This window comes from Colletotrichum truncatum, assembly GCF_014235925.2.
Source record: "Colletotrichum truncatum strain CMES1059 chromosome Unknown Contig_0007, whole genome shotgun sequence".
In the NCBI taxonomy this organism is placed as follows: Eukaryota; Fungi; Ascomycota; class Sordariomycetes; order Glomerellales; family Glomerellaceae; genus Colletotrichum; species Colletotrichum truncatum.
In genome coordinates, this window is record NW_027222404.1 from 3,843,908 (window position 1) to 3,867,297 (window position 23,390).

At 45.3% G+C, this 23,390-nt stretch overlaps 7 protein-coding genes across 7 annotated transcripts; 6 read left to right on the plus strand and 1 right to left on the minus strand.

The window, feature by feature from the left end:
- Positions 1–289: 289 nt before the first annotated feature.
- Positions 290–2,077, plus strand: CTRU02_211463 (l-amino-acid oxidase; the record flags this gene model as incomplete). The annotated part of the gene is made up of 1 exon (XM_036720488.1): positions 290–2,077. The coding sequence occupies one exon, from the start codon at positions 290–292 to the stop codon at positions 2,075–2,077; it is 1,788 nt and encodes a 595-aa protein (XP_036588231.1).
- Positions 2,078–4,566: 2,489 nt separating this feature from the next.
- CTRU02_211464 (metalloprotease) lies at positions 4,567–5,741 on the plus strand (the record flags this gene model as incomplete). Its single annotated transcript, XM_036720489.1, has 2 exons — positions 4,567–5,391; positions 5,478–5,741. 2 exons carry the CDS (start codon positions 4,567–4,569, stop codon positions 5,739–5,741), a joined length of 1,089 nt encoding a protein of 362 aa, XP_036588232.1.
- Positions 5,742–7,758: 2,017 nt separating this feature from the next.
- CTRU02_211465 (nacht and ankyrin domain protein) lies at positions 7,759–9,637 on the plus strand (the record flags this gene model as incomplete). Its single annotated transcript, XM_036720490.1, has 3 exons — positions 7,759–7,988; positions 8,051–8,827; positions 8,902–9,637. The coding sequence occupies 3 exons, from the start codon at positions 7,759–7,761 to the stop codon at positions 9,635–9,637; spliced, it is 1,743 nt and encodes a 580-aa protein (XP_036588233.1).
- A 3,710-nt stretch (positions 9,638–13,347) lies between these two features.
- Positions 13,348–14,123, plus strand: CTRU02_211466 (scp-like extracellular; the record flags this gene model as incomplete). The annotated part of the gene is made up of 2 exons (XM_036720491.2): positions 13,348–13,951; positions 14,017–14,123. 2 exons carry the CDS (start codon positions 13,348–13,350, stop codon positions 14,121–14,123), a joined length of 711 nt encoding a protein of 236 aa, XP_036588234.2.
- A 785-nt stretch (positions 14,124–14,908) lies between these two features.
- Positions 14,909–15,351, minus strand: CTRU02_211467 (uncharacterized protein; the record flags this gene model as incomplete). Its single annotated transcript, XM_036720492.2, has 3 exons — positions 14,909–15,105; positions 15,163–15,255; positions 15,315–15,351. The coding sequence occupies 3 exons, from the start codon at positions 15,349–15,351 to the stop codon at positions 14,909–14,911; spliced, it is 327 nt and encodes a 108-aa protein (XP_036588235.2).
- A 3,392-nt stretch (positions 15,352–18,743) lies between these two features.
- CTRU02_211468 (reverse transcriptase domain protein) lies at positions 18,744–19,988 on the plus strand (the record flags this gene model as incomplete). The annotated part of the gene is made up of 1 exon (XM_036720493.2): positions 18,744–19,988. The coding sequence occupies one exon, from the start codon at positions 18,744–18,746 to the stop codon at positions 19,986–19,988; it is 1,245 nt and encodes a 414-aa protein (XP_036588236.2).
- A 1,478-nt stretch (positions 19,989–21,466) lies between these two features.
- On the plus strand, positions 21,467–22,384 carry CTRU02_211469 (reverse transcriptase domain protein; the record flags this gene model as incomplete). The annotated part of the gene is made up of 1 exon (XM_036720494.1): positions 21,467–22,384. One exon carries the CDS (start codon positions 21,467–21,469, stop codon positions 22,382–22,384), a length of 918 nt encoding a protein of 305 aa, XP_036588237.1.
- Between the last annotated feature and the right edge of the window lie 1,006 nt (positions 22,385–23,390).

The window sequence follows — 23,390 nt, forward strand, 5'->3', positions numbered from 1 at the left end:
TACTGCAATGCAGTGCATCAAGTTTCCCACTTGCAGATTTCGACTGACGTCAACCCTAGTTAACACATCTATCAAGGTACAAGACCTTTAGATCAGACCAAAATAGGCAGAAGTTCCCGACTGGCCTTGGAAAGAGGCGTTATGTTGTATGACGATATCGGAGGGATAATCATGGTTGCGATCAGCTTTATAAACCGAAGATGCACCAGTTAATTCCTGCGTACATCTAATGAGAAATCAGCGGCAATTTCAAGATCAAGGAAGCTAAACCGTCTTGACCCAATCCGACATGGTCACAAAAGGATTCTATTCCCGCTGGAGCCTTACCCTCCTCTGGGCGCATCTCTATCCATCGGTACTTGCAAGGGACGCGCAACAGAGCCCAGTCCATGACAGGAGAAGCACCGGGTCAACCAAACCGCTTCTTCAAGATTTTGACTCTAACGGGGCTTGGTTTCAACAGGTGGCTGATCTGAGTAACGATTATGCCTCTCAGAATGGCTCCAATGTATCGATCGCCATTGTAGGTGGCGGAATCTCTGGGCTTGCCACAGGACTGATGTTGGACAGTGTTGGTGTCCACAACTGGGAAATCATTGAAGCTAGTGACCGTGTTGGAGGGCGGTTCCGAACCATCTTCGTGGGGGAAACGGAAGAATTTGCCGAAATGGGTCCCATGAGGCTCCCTTACAAAGTCACATACAAAAGCGACAACTCGACTCATGAATACACCGAGCATCGAATGACTTTTCAACTGGCCGAAATCCTCAACACCATGAACCACAATGATCCCAGATGGAAGATTGATTTCATTCCATGGATTCAACATCACCCCAACGAACTACTGGCCCTTAACACCGGCAGGCATCCAGACGGCAGGATTCCCACCCGCGCCGAAATTGCTGCGAACTCCAGCCTTGGCACCCAATCTGTCTTATCATCATTGGAATATAACAATACGAAGAAAGAGATGAATCGCATCTTGAAGAACGAAACATTTCTTAGAGAGATCCAGGCCGATGTGTGGAGGGCGCACAAACATGTTATGGATCTGGGCTATGATGACTGGAGCGAGCAGTCTCTATTACGCCATCGCTTGAACGCAGACGAGAATGTCACCGACGCTATTTGGACAGCCACAGACTATGATGTTATTTGGGACGAGATGGTACATAACTCCAACTTAGCACTCGATGGGTCTAGCGACTCTCTCGGAGAAACCGAGTGGAAGTGCGTCGATAAGGGGTTTAACCGAATTACTGATGCTTTCATCCCACATGTGTCCGATAGGCTGGTTCTTAATCGCAAAATTCGGAAGTTGGAACCTGTGAAAACAGCAGCTGGTAACGTACGCACGCGACTTTCGTGGTACCCCAGCACAAAAAATCGCACGTTTGAATCTAAGGAGTACGACTACACTATCATGGCAGTCCCGTTCACCATGACGCGTTTCATGGATCTGCCACAATTCTCTTCTGTTCTCGATCGAGCTATCAGCGAAGCTGGTCTTCGATTCAAGTCGGCTTGCAAAGTATCTCTGCTATTCTCGGAAAGATTCTGGGAAAAGGGAGCACAACCCATATTTGGGGGTTACTCAAAACCAGAAGATAAGGCTATTGGAGCTCTTTACTATCCTGTCTATGGCTTGAATGAGTCGCGGCCGGGTCTAATTACACACTATCGAGGCGGTGATTGGAGCGACAGATTTGTCAGTTTCAGTGAGGAGGAACATGTTGGCTTGGTTCTTGACGCTATTGTCAGTCTGCATGGAGAAGAAACCCGAGAACTTTACACTGGTGATTATGCACGTCTTTGTTGGCTCGAGGATGAACATACTGCGACATCTTGGTGTCGGCCTGACGTTGAACAACACAAGTTGTACATTCCGTCTTACCATCGCACGGAGCATAATACGATTTTCGTTGGTGAGCATACGGCTCCGACACATGCTTGGATCAGCTCGTCGCTGTATTCTTCAGTTAGAGGTTCCGTTCAACTGTTGCTCGATTTGGGTCTTGTTTCTGAGGCCAAGGAATTGAATGAACGGTGGATGGGCCAATGGATCAAGAACGATTGATCTTTATTGGGCCAATGGTACCTTTAGACGGCGTGGAAGTTAATTAGCAAGACAACAGGAATTACGAAGAGACGCACGTACTTTTACCTCTGTAGTGTGAATCTTGGAGGGATCACGAATCCACACTACCCTCGATGTGTTTGGTGAGCATTGAGTTTATCAACACAATGAATGACACAGTCACCTCTTGAATAAACTTGTACTACCAGTGGAAGAAGAGCATGCTCAAATCACTTATGCCATCAATTTAAATCTATGCCGGCATTGTGTATTAATCTTGTAGATGGTTGCAGTTTGCAAAAGCTTGTGGAAAATCTAAAGCATTAGGTTTCAAGTGAAGCATATGATCAAGTGTTGTTTTGTGAGACTCGATCTCCCCTTCTGGACTTACCCGGTCAATAGTGAGCACGTGTGGCAGCTTCTACATGTGCTTTTGTGAGAGGCTACCGACAACATCTCGTAACAAGTACTATTTATCTTGCTCGATTTCGAACTCGCCCTTGCCCTTGGTCTCTTTAACATTGCCGAGTCTTCCTGTCCCCACCATTGTGCTCAACCGCAGAAGCTAGGCACAGACTACGTCTGGCTCCCGCTCACCATCCCAGGCACGACCTTCACCTTCTCTAACCACGTGAACTATGTTCCCAACGTCGGGGCCGGAACCTGGGCGCCCGGGCCGACGGAGACTTCGTACGATGGCGAGTCTGCGACGCTTTCGGGCGGCGCCAAGACCATCTCTTGCGCCGGATGCAGCGGCGGTTCTGCGGCGGGATACCTTGGCGTGTCGGCTGCCGGTGCGGTGCAGTTCTCCAATGTGAGCGTGCAGTTGTCCGGCCGCACGACAGTGAGGATCAAGCACAACAACGGAGACTCGAGCCAGCGGTGGGTGACGGTGACATGCAGCGGTGTTTCATAGACGGTCTCGTTCTTGCCTACCGTCAGTGGGATTCCGGACAGTAGTCTTACTCAGCTTCACACTTACCATGTTTCGTAGGCGGTAATATTCGTAAACCAACGTCATCCTAAGAAAAATTAAACATGGCTGCTTATTGAGTTTCTTTCAACTTGCTTCAATTTTAGTCTTAAAATCGCGGTTTAAAGTCGAACACGAATATCAATTCACTAGCTGCTCTACCTCCCTGGTGATCCCCAATTTCAAGCCGCTTCTACTAGATCTACTAAGAAACACCCATTTATGTCAACGAACAACTTGCAATCTTTGCCGCAACTACCATTGACTTAAGACATGTTGGCCATAATCAGCTATCATACCACAAGAAACTAGAACACCTAATTACCATTACTGATTTGGGCAGCCGGAATGGAAATTTAGATGGATGCTTTCCTCGGTTTAAATGAACGCCTCATCATTAATATTACCTTCCGCCCTTAGTTTATCGGTCTCTAAGAACGGGTAGTTAAATTAAGTAGTATTAAGATATCTCACTGATGCCCATTGTAGCTATTATCATTTCTTATTCCTGATGTTATGGTTTTTTGAAGATACCGCAAGTCAGTGTAGGTTTTTCAAGTCTGTTCAACTACGGTGTTAAGGTTCCCCAGCATACAGCGGAAGCTTTAGTGACTTCTATCCTGTTATGAATGGTGCAGCACAAAGAGGATTCCAAATTGGGGTACTGCAAATCACGAAAAAGCTCGTACTTGGCATTTATAAGAGCATCAGCCTTGAAATATTAAAGAAACGAGCGAGTGGGAATGACGATAAACTCTGCGTGTGCAAATAAGGGCCACAGGTGCAACATAAATAAGCAGCTACTAGGATGCTCGTCCCTCTACATCGCAGTATATTTGGCCCTAACTCCAAGTGTTCACTGCAGTTGCATTTATCTTGTTAGCATGTTTCCAAGCCCAGCTGTCTTCAACTCAATGTGGCTCAGGTTGCAGTCAAAGTCCAATACCTAGATCAACCCACCCAATTCAGCCTCGTGTTTGCCAGTTTTTACTACAAAACAATACCGCGACATCAGGACGGCTTTAAAAAAAGCTGAAAAAAAAAAAAAAACTAATGAGAGCAATCTTATTATTATCTCGAGCTTGTTGTTGAGTATCTTAGGCCTTGTACGGGCACGAAAGCGAGCGCGACTTCCCCACATTGCAAGAGCGTATGCCTTACCCAACTGGGAAGGTAGGTCCATCACAGAAGCCTCCTACAGAGTACAGTACACACGGTACAGTATGAACAATACCACCAAAAGCTTGTTGGCCGATAGTGGCTACAGGGATCGCGGCCATGGCAACTCGAAAAAGTTGTGTGAGCCGGTGTCATGAGCCAATCGTTCGACTAGTTAAGTGGGAAGTCTCAGCAATACGAAGAAAGTGGATCTGTTTTTATCCTGCCATTGGGTCCAGCCAAGAAAAACATGAGGAAATTGTAGATAAATAGCAGCCATGCATTCTTGCTATTGGCAACGTTGAACGGTTGTGAAATTCGCCTTTATTCTGCCCGAAGTCGATTCTCAACCGCAAAAATGAAGGGACTGATCATTGCCCTGGCTTCTTTGGCCTTCAATGGCGCCGCTGCGACCCCACTGTATGAGCAAAGGCTGGCGCTCCGAGGATGCCTTGTCTCTGAGGGTGCCACCCCAGATCCCGCTTCCCAATACAACGACAGGCTTGCTCTCCGCCAGAACCTTCCCACAAATTTCACTGTTGATGTCAACTTCCATATCGCCAGTACTGAAGATGAATCAGATCTGATTACAGATGAGATTGTTGACGCGCAATGGAAGGTTCTTCATGAGGCCTTTGCCAAGTATGACATTAATCTCGTCCTCAACTCCACCGAACGTACCGTCGATAACCTCACGGGCTCAGCATTTCTCATCAATGAGGGGCCAGAGAAAGGTTGGGTTTATCACGAGGAGGAGTATAATGCCTATTTAAAGGCGTCACGTAAAGGTGGATACGACGCGTTGAATTTGTACTTCTTCAGCAGCTACTCACCTGGTGCCACGGGCTATTGCCAATGGCCTACGCCGCTCGCTGAAACGGACGAGGAGACTTTTTACAAAGATTCATGCCAGCTGAGCGCGATGACAATGCCTGGTTTTACAGTCGAACAAGGAGGTTTTGAGGACTGGAACTTGGGTCACCTCGCGATCCACGAGACCGGTCATTGGTTTGGTCTAAACCATACTTTTGCTGGCGGCTGTTCAGAGACTGGCGACTTCGTTTCCGATACACCGGCGCAGCGAACACAAATTTATGGATGCCCGGTTGGTTCGGATTCCTGCCCAGAACTACCTGGCTTGGATCCAATCCATAACTATATGGGGTACACTGATGATTCTTGGTATGTTTTCATGTTTCAATTTCTGCCGTAAAATCTGCCACAACCAATCAATAAGTTGCTGAAATCTAACGCACGCCAATTGAATAGCACAAACGAATTCACCTCTGGTCAAAAAGATCGCATGTTCTCTACTTTCTTTGGCTTCAGAAGGAAATAAAGGATCACTATGCGCCACTTAGACTCACGACGCTCCCCATACTGTTAGCACCTAAAAATAATGCTACGCTTGCGCTATTTGGAATACATCTTGAAGTCTACATCTTCAGACTTTTCTATCAGTATCGCCTAGTCACCTTTGCCAGCAATTGCTTTATGATTAGGATCGACAGCTTTCAAGTTTTGACAGTTTGAATACAATGTAATATGTTTTGGGCGTCATGTTAAATACCTCAAGTAAGGCATATGCGACCAAATAGTAAGTACTATCAAATAGAGAACTGTTCTACACAATGATGAAATTATTTACCAGTGATACCGAGCGTTTAAAACAGGATGTGAGTCTTATGAATTTTCATTGAGACCTAACCATTCCTTCATTCTCGTCTTGAGCCTGGATGCACTAACATTCCCATGTTTGTTGTTGTTCGTGTCATAGCTCCAGACGAGCTTGACGGCCAAGTTTCAGCATCCATGCTTAACTTGTAATGATCAGGTGTCTTCATCACTGTCAGTAGAAGAAAACAGACCTTGTTGTAAACACTCAAGTGGAAATCTATGTTCTTTTCGTTGTTATACTTTGTTGCGATCATGCACATCCCTAAGCGAGTTGGACGAAGTTGAAGAACAACTGGGGGTCTACTATCCGCGTCACGCTTGAATCTTCCTGCTCATCGTTTAGACTCTTACAAAGTTCTGACTATTTCTAACGGCTTGATTGATATGGAATTTAGAAAATTTGGTTCACTAGAGATCCGAAGGTGTGGTCGTGTTGTTACGTTTGCGTCAGGCAAACTTACAAATTCCGCAGCAATAGGCCTAGATTGGAATGAAAAAAGTGTATGATGACGTCACTCCATCACAAAAAAACCATCCCATTTTATCTCATCACAGAAGGCATGTTGACGCCGCGAGGTTGATGAGTCTTTAAGAAAATCTGGTGCGTCTATATGAAAAAGTATTTCGGCGTAAGCCAACATAGTTTATGTTAAAAGTTGAATGTTGATAATCCATCTGCGAAAGGAACAAAGTACCTTGCGGCACACACTTCTACCAATACCTTAGCCAACGCCTCGCACCTACGACACAATCCTGGCAAAATCTATCAGCCGCAAGGATCAGATCCTCCCAGTACAAGGATGCGTCCGGCAAACCCTGGGCATTTGAAGCGAAGCAAACATTGCTCCCCTCCCTATTGCCATTGTGCAGCCAACGTACGCTTCGTCTGGCACTTGATAGTAAATTGAATCCATCTGCAATATTTATTAGTGCAAGTAAATCGGCCGATCAAGAAAATGAAAAGCATTTCAGTTTCTATTTTAGTCAATAAGAACGAACAGCATTGGCTCACAACTCAAAGATACAAACAAGCTTCGAGACCTGGGTAGTTGGGTCATAAGAAAACTAACAATCTGAAGCACAAAAAGAATCCCTCTCAAAGACCGTACTAAGTAATACCCGTAACACCGTACAAACACAATATCTTGTAGAAAACCAGCTCTTAACCCAATGGGTGACTTTGCAGGATCACGGGGCTAATTCAAGGGTGCATGTATATCGCATTGCATTTACCCGCCCGATAGACATGACAAACACTGCATTGGCCAATGTAGAGATAGAACAAACAAGGCCAGTACCAACTGAATAGATGAATATGATAAAAATAAGAAGGAAGACAAGAGTAGCAAAATAACCGTTCCAATCATAATGAGCGTTGTATCCGCTTGGATCCTATTGGAGCCACCACACTCTTGTAATCCATAAACCCCCATCCTGGCGGGGTCGGAATATGTACTTGATATGGGGGCCATGAAATCCATGAAGGGAATCTTTACCCTCCCTTGGGCAATTTTAATTGAACTTTTGTGATGTTGGGAGCAAAAACGAGTCTTGGCTGACATACAACGTAATCCACCAGCACCAACGGGACTGTACTTTATACATATGATGAGATATTATCACTTCGGCCCCCAACCCCGAGCAAACAAGATGATTGTAAGATGCTAAGAGCGGGCGTGTAAGAAGAATTACTATCTAGGAGAGTTTCTTTTTTTAGATGCGACTTACTACTTAAGCACTTCCTTAAAGACTGCAAAGACGCCCGTGGCCTGTTGAACCATAATTGCATACACATCTACGCCAAACCTTTTGATCGAAGATTTATTTACACAACACCATAATGATTATGCAACTTGTCAATGGGCGCGCTCTTATGGATCATGAACTCTCCATACTATTCGTGCAAATCGCCGGCAATGTGTTTATATTCATTCTTTTTGTTCTTGCGGCCTATCCTTTGGCTTCATTCAACGTCCGCTCAAGAATACGAGCACTAAATCGACACACGCTACCAAAGGCCTTTGGTCGTTTACTCACAATAAAATCCATTAGAGATACCTGGTCTATACTTTTCGATACCGAAACCTTTCTTCGCGGGCTTCAGTACGTTGAGTACCTCGAAAATTATCGATTCGTGATATTTTATTGACTTACCACATTTGCAGAAAGGAGTTCCAGGGTTCTCTTGTTCCCTTGTCTCTACCAGGACGATGTCTTAGCATTGCCCTGCCTGGAAAGGCAGTCCGAGATGTTTTCAGAAACTCTCGAGAGTTCACTCCTGTTCCCGGGCTTCTAGATGCACTCGTTATTTTCTTCGGGTTGACATCTGCTGATGTCGCTATCTTCGACCATTCGCACATCGCCAGCTTTGAAGAACACGACAAAGAGAGCCATAAAACAGATCACATAGACCCTTCAAGAAGAATTATTGAGCATCAGCGAAGAGATTTCTTACTTTTTCTGACCGGAGATTCATTAAAAAGCATTATTGAAATGTTTTCGCGAAACTTTCGACGCCAACTTCAACATCATCTTGATCCAAGCAAAAGTTTGACTCAGCTTCCAGATGTTTATAGATTCTTTAGAGATTTAATCTTCAAAGCTGAAGTCGAAGCCCTATATGGTAAACACCTTTTTTCGGTATGCCCCTCGTTCTGCGAAGACTTTTGGGAATTTTACGAAGCATTTCCTATTATCTCTCGTGGGCTACCTAAATGGCTTTTCCCATCCCAATATCGGAAGAGAGACAAACTGTTGGCCCATTTTCAATGTTGGCGACGACGGTGCCATCAATTATTTGACTGGACAGATGACAATTTGGTCAATTGTGACTATGAACCGATATGGGGGACGCACTACATAAGAAGAATGGTTCGGCGACATGAGAAATTGGGCTTTTCAGACGAAGGAATCTCTACAGTTATGCTTGGTTACCTGTTTGTGTAAGTTTGGTGTCATCTGATATTCTCCATTCGCACTATGCCGGCCTTGCTTGGCAGCTAACATGTCCACTAAGAACTACCGCAAACACCATTCCCGCAGCTACATGGATGATATTACATACGTTTCTTGATAAGCCCCTTTTATCTCGAATGAGACATGAGCTTTCAATAAATGGGTCTGAAACAGCACTACCAAGGGATGCAGTCAACCTTGGGAGCGCACCACTTCTTAACTCTGTTTATCGAGAAACCCTTCGTCTTCATATTGCAGGCGCTACTGGTCGCACCCGCGCCACTTCTGGGTTTGGTCCCCACCAAGGATCAAAAGTAACAATGACAGCTAGCTGGTTAGGTGGTTTGGACACCGCGTTTTGGAATCAGGGCCATATAATCAACGGCGGGCCAGAACATTCCGTTGAGATATTTTGGGCTGAGCGTTTTCTTCGCTATCCTGACGACACAAGCAGCGGACCCATCCTGATCCAAAAAGAAACCAATATTTCGCCGAGGACACGTATCACATCAGCCCCAAAGACAATACATGATGATGCTAAAGCCAAGCTAGTCAACTCCGGGCTTCAAGGGCATTGGTTTCCATTCGGGGGTGGGGCTTGGAGGTGCCCTGGGGAAGCTTTAGCCAAAAGCACTATTCTAACATCAGTGGCTTTGCTGTTGAATGAGTTCAATATCGATATTGTGAACGAAGGAGATGCATTGGAAGTCACAAGAATACATAAACATAGAACTTTACCCTTTGGAACACACGCATTTAATAAGCCAGTTCCAGTCCAGATCAGCAGACGAGCTTGAAAAACAGGAAGAATGGCATAAGAGGTTAAGCTAGGGTGTTTGTACAAATGTATACATGAGATTAGGCAATTACGAAAGCTTATTAAAGAAAATGCGTCTGATAAGACAGGTTTATAAAGAATAACATAGTAGTGCTTTCTAACTAAAGGCTGGTACATTATTAAGTCAATCTAGTGAGGCTGGATACGTTGATTGTCCAAATTACCTGAAACGACACACAGCTATGCATAGATGTGGTCGAAATAAGTTGGCGATTGATTAATGTTACTGCCTCCGTGTAAATATTGGAGTATTCGGAAGCTTAATGTATATCAACTCTCCCTTTTACTTCATTTTTCTGTTATCCGGTGATAGATGCGAAATCCTTTTCTGCTGTTTAATTGGACAAGAAAGAAATGTGATGTTACGGCCAGCTAACTGACAGTGGGTTTGTGTTAACAGTAAGCCAGGGATTGAGAGTAGTAACAGTCGTTCCGTGGTCCTGGTCGAATAGATCGTAGATCTTCAAAGGTCTTGGTGATCAGTCAAGGCCTCAACAAGAGTCGTAGAGTAGTCGTCACTTAGGTATAGCTGAAAGTACCGGTTAGGGTAATCACGAAGTTGATTGCTGAAGAACTAGGAAAGGTAGGACTCGAGAGGACTCGAGTCCCAACTATATACAAGTCTGGTTCCATGCTGAACACTTCCTGATCCTGGGGGACCGACACCCAGGACGTCGGTCCATCGCCATGGACCGCCCTTGGCACCGTCGGTCCTGTCCCAGGACCGCTTATCGTCCGTCGGTCCTGCTTATCGTCACGTGACCTGTATCCTAGTTCTTCCGTTCCGTGGGGGTTGTTACGACGTAACGGCTGACGGCCGTCCCTATAACCGCTGAGCCCCTGCGGGGTCGTCGTCAGTGGTCTGTTAACTGTCGGGTCGTAACATGTGATTTCAATTCCGCAGTTCGGGTTTTTTCTTCCGAAAGGTCAGCCCCTCCGTGACCTGCATTTTCTCTCTTGCCTATTAGCAAGAGAGAAAATGGAACACCAGAATTCAGAAAATGCACGGTCTTCTTGTTTATTTGGTAAGAGCGTGTTACTCACACGCTAGAGAATATGGCGAATAATTTGTCCTCTGATAACTTAGCTTTGGTGAGTTGCTGGTCATCCGCTTATCTGTCCCCCTCCCACAAGATGAATGAAACAGCTTGAAGGTCTATAAAAAAAACCCGCTCTCCTTGCGGATGATCTAAGTCAGAACTTGGCAACACAATCGGAGCCAACCTTGCAGATGTTCGTCAATGTAAAGAAGATCATTCCCGATTGCTCGGAAGGATCTGCATACCACATTATCCTATACGTCCTATGGAAGAGATCAGCTAGTCTCTACAAGGCACCACCTCCGCATCCGGCAAAGGGACTAACAATCAGGCTCAAGGACAGAAAGAGCAACTGGTGAATCTGGGCCGATCAACGGATATATATGCTGTCCCAGATCCTACTTAAACTTATTTTTCACTTTTGTATCCTAGAATTGAGAGAAACAAAGAGGGAAAGTCAACAACCGAAATCGGCTTCAATTTGATCATGACGCGGCTCATACTTCTAACCAGGGATTGACTAGTAGGACACGATCACCCACAGTGTAGAAACAGTGGCTTCCAGCATGGGGAGGGGGACAAAGAGTCTCGAAGGGCTCGGTTATCTAGACAGCCGCTTTAGTTTTAAGTGTCATATAACGGTCGCAATGCCCATTCTTGTCATTTCTTGTTACCGGAGCCGTCTTTCGTGGTGCCGCAGTCGGCTATTGTGTCTAGACCTGGGTCTCGGCTCATCGCCCCCACTTCCCGTATCTTTATTGGCGGCTGTGCCAATGTAGCCTACCTAACAAAATCTTCATGCAGCGCATCGCTAGGGCCCATCGCATCCCATAGCCCACCTCAGCGGCTCAAACCCGCCCGCGACTACCACGGCGAGTACATGATATTTTCTCTAGTTTATGCTGATGATTTCTTCAAAAAGTCTAAAGAAGTTGGCCAAAGGCCATGATGATAGTCGGGACATGCCAATTTGGGTTTAAGTCAGGCCGCAAAGAAATAGTTGGTTCAATGAGAAATTGGCTGTCTGATCGCAATAGATTCGGCCCAGAGACTCCTAACCCAACTTTTTGTCAGCTACGGGAGACGGCTAGCGCAAGGTGATGGGATTATTGAATGGCAAGATCTGCTGGCATTGTGCTGGTAGGAGCAAGATCTGCCGTCCTTTAGCGGATGGCTTCAGCTACCCTGCACGGTGTAAGTTCGCCTTACTTGTCAACCTCACGAACGCCTAGTCCATGCAAAATAGATATTTATTTGCGCTAAAATAAACTGTGATTATCGTCTCAGAGGTGAATGATTGTTGACAAGAGTTAGTGATTGACATACTAATAAATGTATAATGCGAACCAAGGGTCTATCATTGGATTCTTAGCCGTCGGGTATCGATCAATTATCACTCATTCTTTAACCAGGAGATTTTAATCACATTTCAATGTTCATATACATAGATACAACACAACTGAAATATTGTGTGGCCTTCCATGAGTGGGGGCCGGCTTTCTTTACTTTATGAGAAATGCCTACTTCCGCACATCCCCAGATGGAATAGGTACAAACCGAATCACTTGTGACGCGACTGGTATGTGCAAACTTGCCAGGACTTGACTCACATTCTTCAATGCTCTAAGTTCACTATTCAATAGTAGTATTGTAAGGAACCCTTCGACCTCCGACCATGGTTACCAGATTATGATTGGAGGAGGTTGACGCGTCGGCACCACGCCAGAGCCGGAGATCCTCAGCCAAGGTGATGCCAAGGAAGTTGTCGATCAAGGGTATATTCGTCCGAAGTAACTGCTTCTGTAGAAATATACCCTCGCAAGGATCCATTACTATCTATCTGGTGCCGATTTTCGACATTTGACGCCAAGATGGGGAAAATGACGGGGAAACAGGTCAACATGTTTGCGCCCCTTACATGCCATTGAATTAAGACAAGTCTCCCCTTTGGCCTTGGCTGCACTTACACTAAGTGTTATTTTGAGGTCGCTTAGCAGCCACTGACGAGTATAACAAAATCTGGAATGCACTTGTCTGGACGATCAGGGGCAGCCAGCATCTCTTAGATGTCGATGATCCATTGTTGCCTCCCATATTGCTGCGTAAGCTTTAATCGAAGACGGCTTACAATTCTTTTCATACTATCGTTCTAGACCAAACTGCCAGTAAAATCCCTCAAATCTTCCAAAAGCGACAGCTTGTGTTTCGCATTATCAACAAAGAGAGTAAGAGCGGAATTGGCCGAGACCAAGGGGACTTGTCGCCGCACAAGCTAAGACACTGTGTCTGATAGTTAAATTAGGCTGATGTAGTGGCTTGCGTATCAAAGAATGGTCAATGGTCTCGAATTTGAGCATGAACGCGGCAAATTCTCCGGCCTTACCTAAGAACCTGTCAACCAGAAAATGTGGGAAAGTGGTATATATGCAAGATGCAATGACCAGGGTTTGTACCTTAATTTCGATACACCTCCAACTCATCTCTGGTTTACCCTCCCTTCGTGTATTGTGTGTCTTTCCAATTACTTTCTAGATACTGTTCACGTTTGCATCCAGCACCGATTTTTATTTTTATATTATTTTGTTCTTCTTTTCACTTTCAGATCCTGGTGACTGAATATTATTACACCATGCATTTCTCCCTTACTGCGACTACCTCGGTATTTCTTCTTGCTACGAATGTCGCAAGCCAAAACTGGCTTCTACCTTTAGTCACCAGTACTAAAACCGAAGGCAATGCCCCGACGACACTCATCACGTCAACTGCCACTAAAACCACCACCATAAGGCTGTTTAACTACACTATATCTTCAAACACCACCTCCACTCTGAACTCTACTCTTACCTCTAGTACCTTATTTACTAGCACCACTTCTACACCTGCAGCATCTACTTCATCTAATCCCAACCCCGGATTAACTGCTGATCAACAGAAGGCTCTGGATCTTCACAACGAAGCTCGAAAGCTAGTTGGAGTTCCTCCTTTGAAATGGGATGCCGATCTAGCCGTTTCTGCTCAGGCGTACGCAATCAAGCTGACCGCAGTTGGTAAACTGGAACACGATACGAACCGTGGAGAGCAGGGCGAGAACCTTTACTACCAGTGGGGCAGTCCCAACCCTCCTTACGAATCTGCTACCACTTGGTGGCTCAACGAAAAGCCGTACTACACCAATCAACCAATTCCCCAGGATAGTTCTAATGGAAAGGTATTTGCGGATTATGGACATTACAGTAAGTTGATTTCCTAACGTGGAACATTGGTCTTCTCATGAATGGTATTTGACACATGAGTAAAGCCCAGGCTGTCTGGAGATCCACTGAAAAAGTCGGATTGGCCATCGCAAATGCTCTTGACGGCAAAACATATGTCGTGGCTCGCTACTTTCCATCTGGCAATGTGTAAGGCATCCCTAACCTGACGCTCGAGAGTCAACACACGTTAACTGATTTCATCCAGGATGGGCCAGACGCCTTACTAAAGGAGGACGAAGTATAATTACTGTGATAAATGTTTCACAGCGACTGGATGCTTTCGAAACGATGTGAAGGACAACATGGGAAACGGTTCATTTTTTATGTACAAAACTGGCGGCATGTTGTTTGGTAACCATACTCTGTTTTTTGTTTTTATTTCCTTTATAGCATAGATAGACTAAAATGTTTGATTCCTTAAGACCATCCCTATTAATGACGCTTTGTACAAGGAACTAAGGAAACAATATCACCCTAATGACACACGCCCAGGTGTGTGATTACTTACCAAGATGTCTGTTTTTAAAAGCTCTCATGGCTTGCAGTACAGCCATAATGCTCTGCAAGTCTGATTAATTCTGTCTCAAGAGCCATCAGACCAGGCTTCCTCTGCCCGTTGAACAAACGCTAACAACTAGTTATCATGCACTCGGCCTTCCAAAAAGTTATTTGCGACTGCTTAAATGTCTACATCATAAGTACGTTCAAGGCTAGGAAACAATGCATGGCATTACGCTTAGGTAGGTAGTGTGGTATGTCCTAGAAAGCTATTTAACATACTCGCAAAATTTGGATGGCGGTTGGAGTATTAGCGAGAGTCTCTTTATTACTAAAAGCCTCGATATTGTTACATCGGGATGTGGAATTGATATTATCGATGTGCGGCACGAAGCCATAATTTTGTCCACACATAGTCTTACAAAGCAAAATCCCCCCCTAAACTCCATATGTGAACTCCCGATACTTCTTCTGATAATAAAATGTTGCCAACGCGCCGGTGACTGTCAAAGCCAATGGTATGGGCGCCCTTCCTCCAGTCCTGATAGCTCTGGAGGCGCCAGCGCCGAGCAGCACAATGCTGTTTCCTAGAGCGAGCTCTGCACCATAGTCTTTGTTCTCCTTGAGCAGGTAGCCTAAATCGGTGTCAATTAAAGCCGCAAAATTATTCAAAGTTCGCAGATGTTACTTGCCTGAGTATGCATAAGCAGCTCCAAGTCCAAGGCCCGCGATGAGTGATGGTTTGGACTGCGTCTTTAGGAATCCTGCGGTGCCGCCAACAGCCACTAAACACAGGTCAGCAGGTTATGTAATGGATGGTTGAATACACATTTCCGTCACTTACAGAGGCCGGCTAAAGTGAACGACGGATGGTGAGCCATTGCGATGGGCAGTTTGATGTTTTTGATGAGTGAAATAGATGTGATTGACAGAGTTTAAAGTTCCAACCCGGTTATCCCGAACTTGGTGCGGGACTGATTAGTAAGATGGCTTTTAGGGGGGCTTGGCGCAATCTCGCTTAGTGCTTGAATTACTCATCCTACGGAAGACGGAATACTTCGGACGCTTCTCTAGCTCAGGTGTCGTAATAAACAGTCGACTTCCTATATATATTTATCGTATCAAACAAAGGTAGCCAATGATTTTGCGGCCCGAGTGATAATAAACCAAGATCTCCCTTATGGGCATCAACTGTTCTTACTAAGCTTAAGTAAATGGAATTTTCATCCTGTTTTAGTAACTATAGAGGGCGTACACACAGCTATTATTATCAGATACGTTTGGATTCAGTCACTGCTCCAGACTGCTTGTACGCCCAGACAAATGCGTTTGAATTATTGACCTTCTTGGAATACTGACCACTCAGAAACGCTTTTACATAAAGAAAATAACTATAAAAAAAGATTGAGATTGACATGCGTGAGCCTCGGGTCGATTTTCAATCTAATTGCTGTCCTCGAATTATACTAAAGAAGGTTGTATTTTGAAAACTATTATAGAACACAGAGCTTGGATATGGTGCAATATTAGCATATCTGTCTGAGGGATTACTAAGGTCATTAGCTAGGATTCTTTGGGCGGAGCAGTAAGCAGCGGAAACTGTTATTTCTGCCAATTGACCGGAATGGACTACCACTTATGACCTACTGACAAGGCAGTCAATATCTCGCATCCGACACTATGGAAAGAGTCCTATAACAGAACTTTATCTGACATAAAGTATCCAGCTACGCGTTTCTATATACACTGGGTAGCCACTCTTAAAAACGGTTTACCATGTTTTCAGATAGTGACCTTACGGCCCTGTATAATCAAAACTTTATTGTCGAATCACGTAGACTATAAACGCACGCCGTTATACCAAGCTTATTAGTTTTTAATCTCATTGTTTCTACGAACCAGTGTGAGAAGTGAAGCGCGGCTTTTGTTCTGGCTCCACCTGGTCACACTGCGGAATATCTACGGGTGATCTATGGGCGGCATGGGCGTCGGGTGGTAACAAGAACTGTTTTTGAGGTTAACTGATTTGCGTCAAATATCATTCGGAACAAGTTAAACCCCAAGCGCCAAACATAGCAACGTTTGCCAGTTCCCATATACATCAGGTTTTCTGTTTGAGAGAAGCTACGATGAAGTGCAGACAGGAGCGGCCAAAGTGGCTCAGGCCCAGCCCCCGGCAAGTAAGCCGTGCCAATTGCCCCAGGAAATGGAGGTGTGTGAACCAGCATCTGCAATTGAGGGTCGAGACTTATTAGACTGATTATCTGCTCATGATATTGATAAGTGGTGGGGAGCATGGCATCGAACGTACTTGTATTAAGGAAATACTTTAGTTTAAAATTGTGTGCGGCAAGTGTTGAGTTGAGATGTTGTAAGCATGGCTTTTGGCCTAAATATATATCGCTGTAGTTAAAGCTCTTGTCTCGTTCACTGCTTTTCTCTTTAAGGTTGGAAGAAGTGGCAGAACGCCAAGTCTTCTCGTTAGAAAGGGGCAAAGTTCGTTGAAAGTTCGAATCTGTTACGTTAAAGGCACCTTATTAGGTGTTAAAAGAGCTAGAGACCGGACTCACAGTCGGCGTAACCTAAGTTCAAGAAGGTTACCAGTTCAAGAATAAGAGCGTACCAATGGGCAAGGGAGCTGTCATTGTCTTTTTCATCCTCGTAATAACTAATTGAAGATTAATGAAGACAAAACCCTCTGAAGTTGATATTAATCCTTAACTAGAGACTTTCCCAGCAATGTTGACCTGCGCAAAGTAAACGCACACGTGGTAGCGTCGAGAGTGTGTTTCATGTCCGACTGATCACAATGCCATGAATATAAATATGAGTATGTTCTGATCTAGATGCAGTATAAAACGAAATTCTTATCTAGATTAATGTAAATCCTTCTCAGGGGTTGATCATGAGTATGCTATGACAGTTTATTTGTTTGAAATGGGATATAGCCCTTCCATACCGATTTGCTGATAATAACCCTAATTTATAAGACATACATATGAATCGTTCGTGTTGGCTCATGTATAATCTCGGAACATCTATAGGGCTACATGATTGCTCTCGCGGCCACCAGTCTTTAAAATGTTCATTATCAGTCTAGAGCGGCACTGCCTTATGGCGTTAACCGTCTGACTACCTAAATATACACATCCGTAGTCTAGTATCGGTATATCTCAACCCTTTCAAAGCAACCTACCGGGTATTTAAGAAGCAGGATAAATATGTTTCCGCTCAGCCGACCTTGTGTAGCACGTTTAGTACGTGTAAATGATACATCGGCATCGGTCATCAGTCTTGGCCAGCTATCCCATCGAAGGCTAAACGCCTACAGATACAAAATATCTAATTTTACAACAGCTATATCTTTTTCAATATGTTTAAACACCTCTAATTCGTAGTTATTAAACTGTGTCGGCTGCCATTACTACTAGTCCCTCCTTTAAAAGAAGTAAATAATAAGATGAGTATTAGATTCCTCTACAAGTTATCCAAAGTATTAACCAGGCCACGAAAGGTTAACTTCTATTTAAGGCTTATAGTTATAGCTACTCAATATTTGTAGGTAGCAGGCCTCGCCGGCCCGTCACGTGGGCTGACGGCCGCCACCACTGGTCTTAGCCAGCCTCCACAGCCCTCTAGCCAGTTAGTTAGTTCTTCAACCAACAACACCACTTTTCCCCATTCTGAGCGTTCTATGCTGGTTTCGCCTATAGGTTATATGTTACGACCCGTTAGATACACCTAACAGGACCCACTCGGTTGGGCGGTTATGACAGGACTTTGTATGCAGGGCCACGGGAACAAAAGGTAACCTCTCGGAACGGAAGAACTATAGAACGGAACAAGTCACGTGATGAATCATTCTAGGTCAGAATGATCCAAGAAGAGTTGGGGGCCAACGGATCATGTTCGATCAATATGATCTCCAACGACTACAGACAATACGTGTAGATAGACTCCTATATAGACCAGGACTTGAGTACCTGCTCAAGCCCTCTAGATAGTTCTTCAGCAATCAACTTGTGATTCATCCTCGAATGACTTTCAGCTTACCTCTCAGTATTGTGAATACTAAGAACCTCGTTACCATAGTGTAAGACTGATTACCTTACCCTAACCCTACGATCTACCAGAACGACCTCTACGAACCAGTGTTAGTCTCTTACTGCACCTTCTGTTAGCAGAACCCTACTGTCAGATAGCTGGCCGTAACACTTTGATTGCTCCTGTTCAGTAAGTTGCCCTTTGAGACTAACGAACAGTATAAGACAAGATGTCTTCGCACGGAACTACCGAAAACCCTACTCCTGGAACCTCGTCCACGTCCGAGAGACGTATTCCCCAGAATCTGGCCCAAGAGATTCAAGACCAGGAAATGAAGGAGGAATCCGATAGCGATGACGACAATGAAGAACTTAAGCGGCAACTTGAGCGGAACAACAACGAGCTCAGGGAAATGAAAAACCTGTTCAACCAGAACGTCAAAGCCCTCAAGGAGCTACAGGAACAAGCCCGCCGCACCAAAGAACTAGAGAAGGAAGTCACAACCCTTCGAGCTGCCGCGAACGTCATATCAGCTCCTGTCGAAGGAAGAGAACGCCTTAAGCTCAACACCCCTACCACCTTCGACGGAACCCCTGGACAGCTCAAAGGATACTTGGTACAGATACGGACCTACCAAGCCTTCCACATCAACACGTTCCAGAACGATACCGAACGTGTCGTCCACGCCGCCACCTTCTTGAGAGGGAAGGCCCTCGCTTGGTTCGAACCCCTCCAACAAGAATGGCTGGACACCCCTATCGAGAGATACAGTCAAGAAGTGAAGGACATCTTTTTCAGCTTCAGTGGATATGTTAAAGCCCTTCAATCTCTCTTCTTAGACCCCGATGAGAAAAGACAAGCAGAAAGAGAACTAGCAAGCCTACGACAAAACAAATCAGCTACAATGTACGCCGCAGAATTTCGACGACTCGCAGCCAGACTCGACATGACCGACGAAAGCAAAGTCTTCGCTTTCTACCAGGGTCTCAAGGACGACGTCAAGGACGAAATGGCCAAAGTGGACACGCCACCTAGCTTCCTTGATTATGTCGAATACGCTATTAAGATTGACAACCGACTGTTTGAACGACGCAAGGAAAAAGGAGAAAAACGTCAAACAGCTAACTCAGGAAAGAAATACCAATGGCAACCCCAACACAAGTTCAACAAAAACCAGAACAACAGGAACAACAATCAGCAGAGCACCGCACATGGACAACACAGCGGACCCATGGACCTGAGCGTCGCGCAAAAAGACAAACCCAGACGCAGAGAATTCAAATGCTACAACTGCGACAAGCCAGGATACATGGCTAGACACTGCATACAGCCTAAGAAACTTACGGCAACCCCTAAGCAAGCCAACGCTGCAACCAAAATCCCTAGCTACGAAGAAAAGGGATGGACAGCCTGCTATGACAATGATTGCACTACGCATAGGCATGCAAAAGAGAATAGTGGATGGTACCCTTAAAACCTAGCAGGACGATCGGGATACGACACTACCAACATACCTAAGGCCATTGCTGTGATAGACCGATACACCGGTGGACCGGATTACATTAAGCAGCGACAGGAGCTACTCGACGACTGGGAACAAGCAAAGAAGGCCGCGGAACTCAACAACGCCTTCCAAGATGGTAGCATTGTGTACCAACCGGGACTCTTATGGGACATCCTACGCCTCGCCAACTATCGACAGACGAATGAAGTAAACACCCCGGAAAGTTTCTTAGAAGAAGAAGCTAGGAAACTCGAAGAAGAAAACGAGACAGCTATCAAACAGATACAAGACGCCATCAACTACACGATGCAAATTCGAAACAACAGCGAAGTTGGAGACACCCTCCAATACATGCGGAAAACCCGAGACTGCCGCATCGCACTACGCGGAAACACCCGAGGACAGTATCAACTTAAGTATAAAGCAACCTAATTTGTCTACTAACCCCAAAACGATAGAAAGACGGAACGAACCCTCGCGGTAGCCAGCAAATACGCTTGCAAAGCCACCGAGCAATTGGATGAAATGCTGAGACAACAACAATTTAGGGACGCTAGCACCCAGACCCGAGTATACCAAGCAAAGGACAACCTAAGCCAACGATGGAGCTCACCATATACCACGGTAGCCAGCGACTCGACCTTTGAATTGCTACAAAGAACCCGCGCTACTCCTTAACCTATCTCGGAATAGGCTGAAGACGTCGTAGACGGACCACCCTCGGCGGAAGTACGTCCACAAGGAACGTCGATAGACGATACCGACCTGGAAGACGCAGAAGAAGAACACCATCTCGACAGAATGGAAAAAATTAAGGAAGTACTAGAATATAAATATATCGACCCCTAAGACGACTGCCAACAGATCGCCTTCCATGTAGAAGAATATCATAACAAAATCCCTATAACAATCATACAAACCCGGGATGAAGAAATATTCTTGGAAGACGATCCCAGGATTACGACACAGCACAGAGAACACAAGGAGATAGCATGGATCTACTGCATCTTCGATCACTATGCCTACCATCTCTCAAAGAAAGCAGAAAACGAACTATACCCTAAAAGAAAAGAAGAACTGCGAATCCGCAGAGCCTATGAGGAATAAGAACTCTTATATTGGGAAGTACGGGGAGAACCCGGAGAATGGAAAACTAATAACGATGGAATAGCATTCCTACGACCCAGCATCGAATACCCTCAGAAGTGTGTAAACCACTTCACGGGAGTCTGGTGGAATTGCAGGGAAGACCTATGCAAACTCCACTACATTCCAAAAAGCGAAAGTTAGAAATTCCGACAACAAGAACTAGACAAGCAAGGACAGGACGGCGAGACGCCCAGCCCACCTCGTCTAGGAATCAGAGAAAGTAACCTCGGCAAAGACCGAAAGAAGGGCGAGAAGGCCCTCTACTCAAAAAACTAGGAGAGCCGCCTTGTCCGGGACACATGGCAAGCTCCCCCAGCAAGTCCCTATATACTACATTCGACGACGACGCACAAATGAAGATCACAGTAAACCTGGGCGGATACACCACACAGGTCCTGATAGACTCAGGAGCCCAAGGAAACTTTATCGCACCCCGAATAGTGCAACAGCGAGAAATACCATGGAATCAGAAGCAAAACCCTTACCGACTAAGGAATGTGGAAGGGAAAGAAGTCGAGTATGGCGGAGGCAGCATTGATCAGGAGACAGCGCAACTCCCTTTGCTCTACCATGGCCATCAGGAGCTTATCAGCCTCGACATCACGGAGATAGGAAACCACGACGTTATCCTCGGAATTCCATGGCTACGAAGACATAACCCACAAATCGATTGGGTTACCGGCCGAATAAAATTCAATCCAGCCTCTGAGAAGCACTCGACGAAGGCCTCATGCGGATTACTAGCAGCAACCAGAGCAAGACCACGCCTGATGCTAAGGATAAAAGACATTGGCACTAGGACGCTAGCAGCCACGACGATTGACAAAGTCACGGAAGATCCAATGTCAAAGATACCTGTTGAATACAGGGTCTACAGCAAACTCTTTGCACCAGAACTCGAGACCGGATTACCGGAACACAGCAAGTGGGATCACAAGATCGAAATTAAGGAAGGACACGAACCCACCTTTAACAAAATATACCTACTCAACCAAGAAGAAATGAAAGCCTTAGACGAATGGCTTGACGAAAATCTTGCGAAAGGATTCATCAGACCTTCGAAATCACCCGCAGGATACCCCGTACTATTCGTACCAAAGAAGAACGGGAAGAAAAGACTTTGTGTCGATTATCGACGACTCAACGATATTACGATCAAAGACTGTTACCCACTGCCCCTCATATCGGAACTAAGAGACCTACTCTACGAGGCCTAATGGTTCACAGCCTTGGACCTTAAAGGAGCCTACAACCTTATCCGAATTGCAGAAGGAGATGAGTGGAAAACAGCCTTCCGAACGAGAAGAGGACAGTTTGAAACGTTAGTCATGCCATTTGGACTCACCAACGCACCGGCTACATTCCAAACTATGATCAACCAAGTACTACGGGAATATCTGGACAAGTCTGTTGTTGTGTACCTCGACGACATCCTTATATTCTCCAAAACGTTGGAAGAACACAAGAAGCATATCCACGAGATTCTCAAAGCACTCGAACAAGCGAAGCTACTTGTGGAACCAGAGAAGAGTCTGTTTCACAAACAGGAAGTAGAATTTTTAGGGTTCATAATCACGCCAGGCGTAATCAAGATGTCCCCTAACAAAATCAAGGCTGTGCAAGAATGGCCTATACCAGAGAACCCGAAGGACATACTATCCTTCTTAGGATTTGTCAACTTCTACCGAAAATTCCTCAAAGACTACTCCAAAACGATATTGCCTCTTACCGAGCTCACTAAGAAAAATACACCTTGGGAATGGACAGACAAACAACAGAAAGCGTTCCAAGAAGTCAAGGACAAGGTTACATCGGAACCCGTCATCCAGATTCCGAACCCTGAGAAGCCCTTCGAGCTCGAAACGGATGCTTCGAACGAAGCTGAAGGAGCGTAGCTAGGCCAAAGGGACGAGAACGGAGTCCTATACCCCTGTGGATTCTTTTCAAGGAAGTTCCAAGGACCTGAACTGAATTACTAGATCCATGATAAGGAACTTATGGCAATTATCGACGCATTCAAAGAATGGAGACCCTAACTATCAGGAACAAAGTACGAAGTAAAAGTGTACACGGATCACAAGAATCTGGCACACTTCACCACTTCGAAAGAGCTTAACAAACGACAAATCAGATGGTCAGAATTCCTCTCAGAATTCAACTTCAGAATCATCTACAGGAAAGGATCAGAAAACGGCAGAGCAGACGCGCTCAGCCGAAGACCCG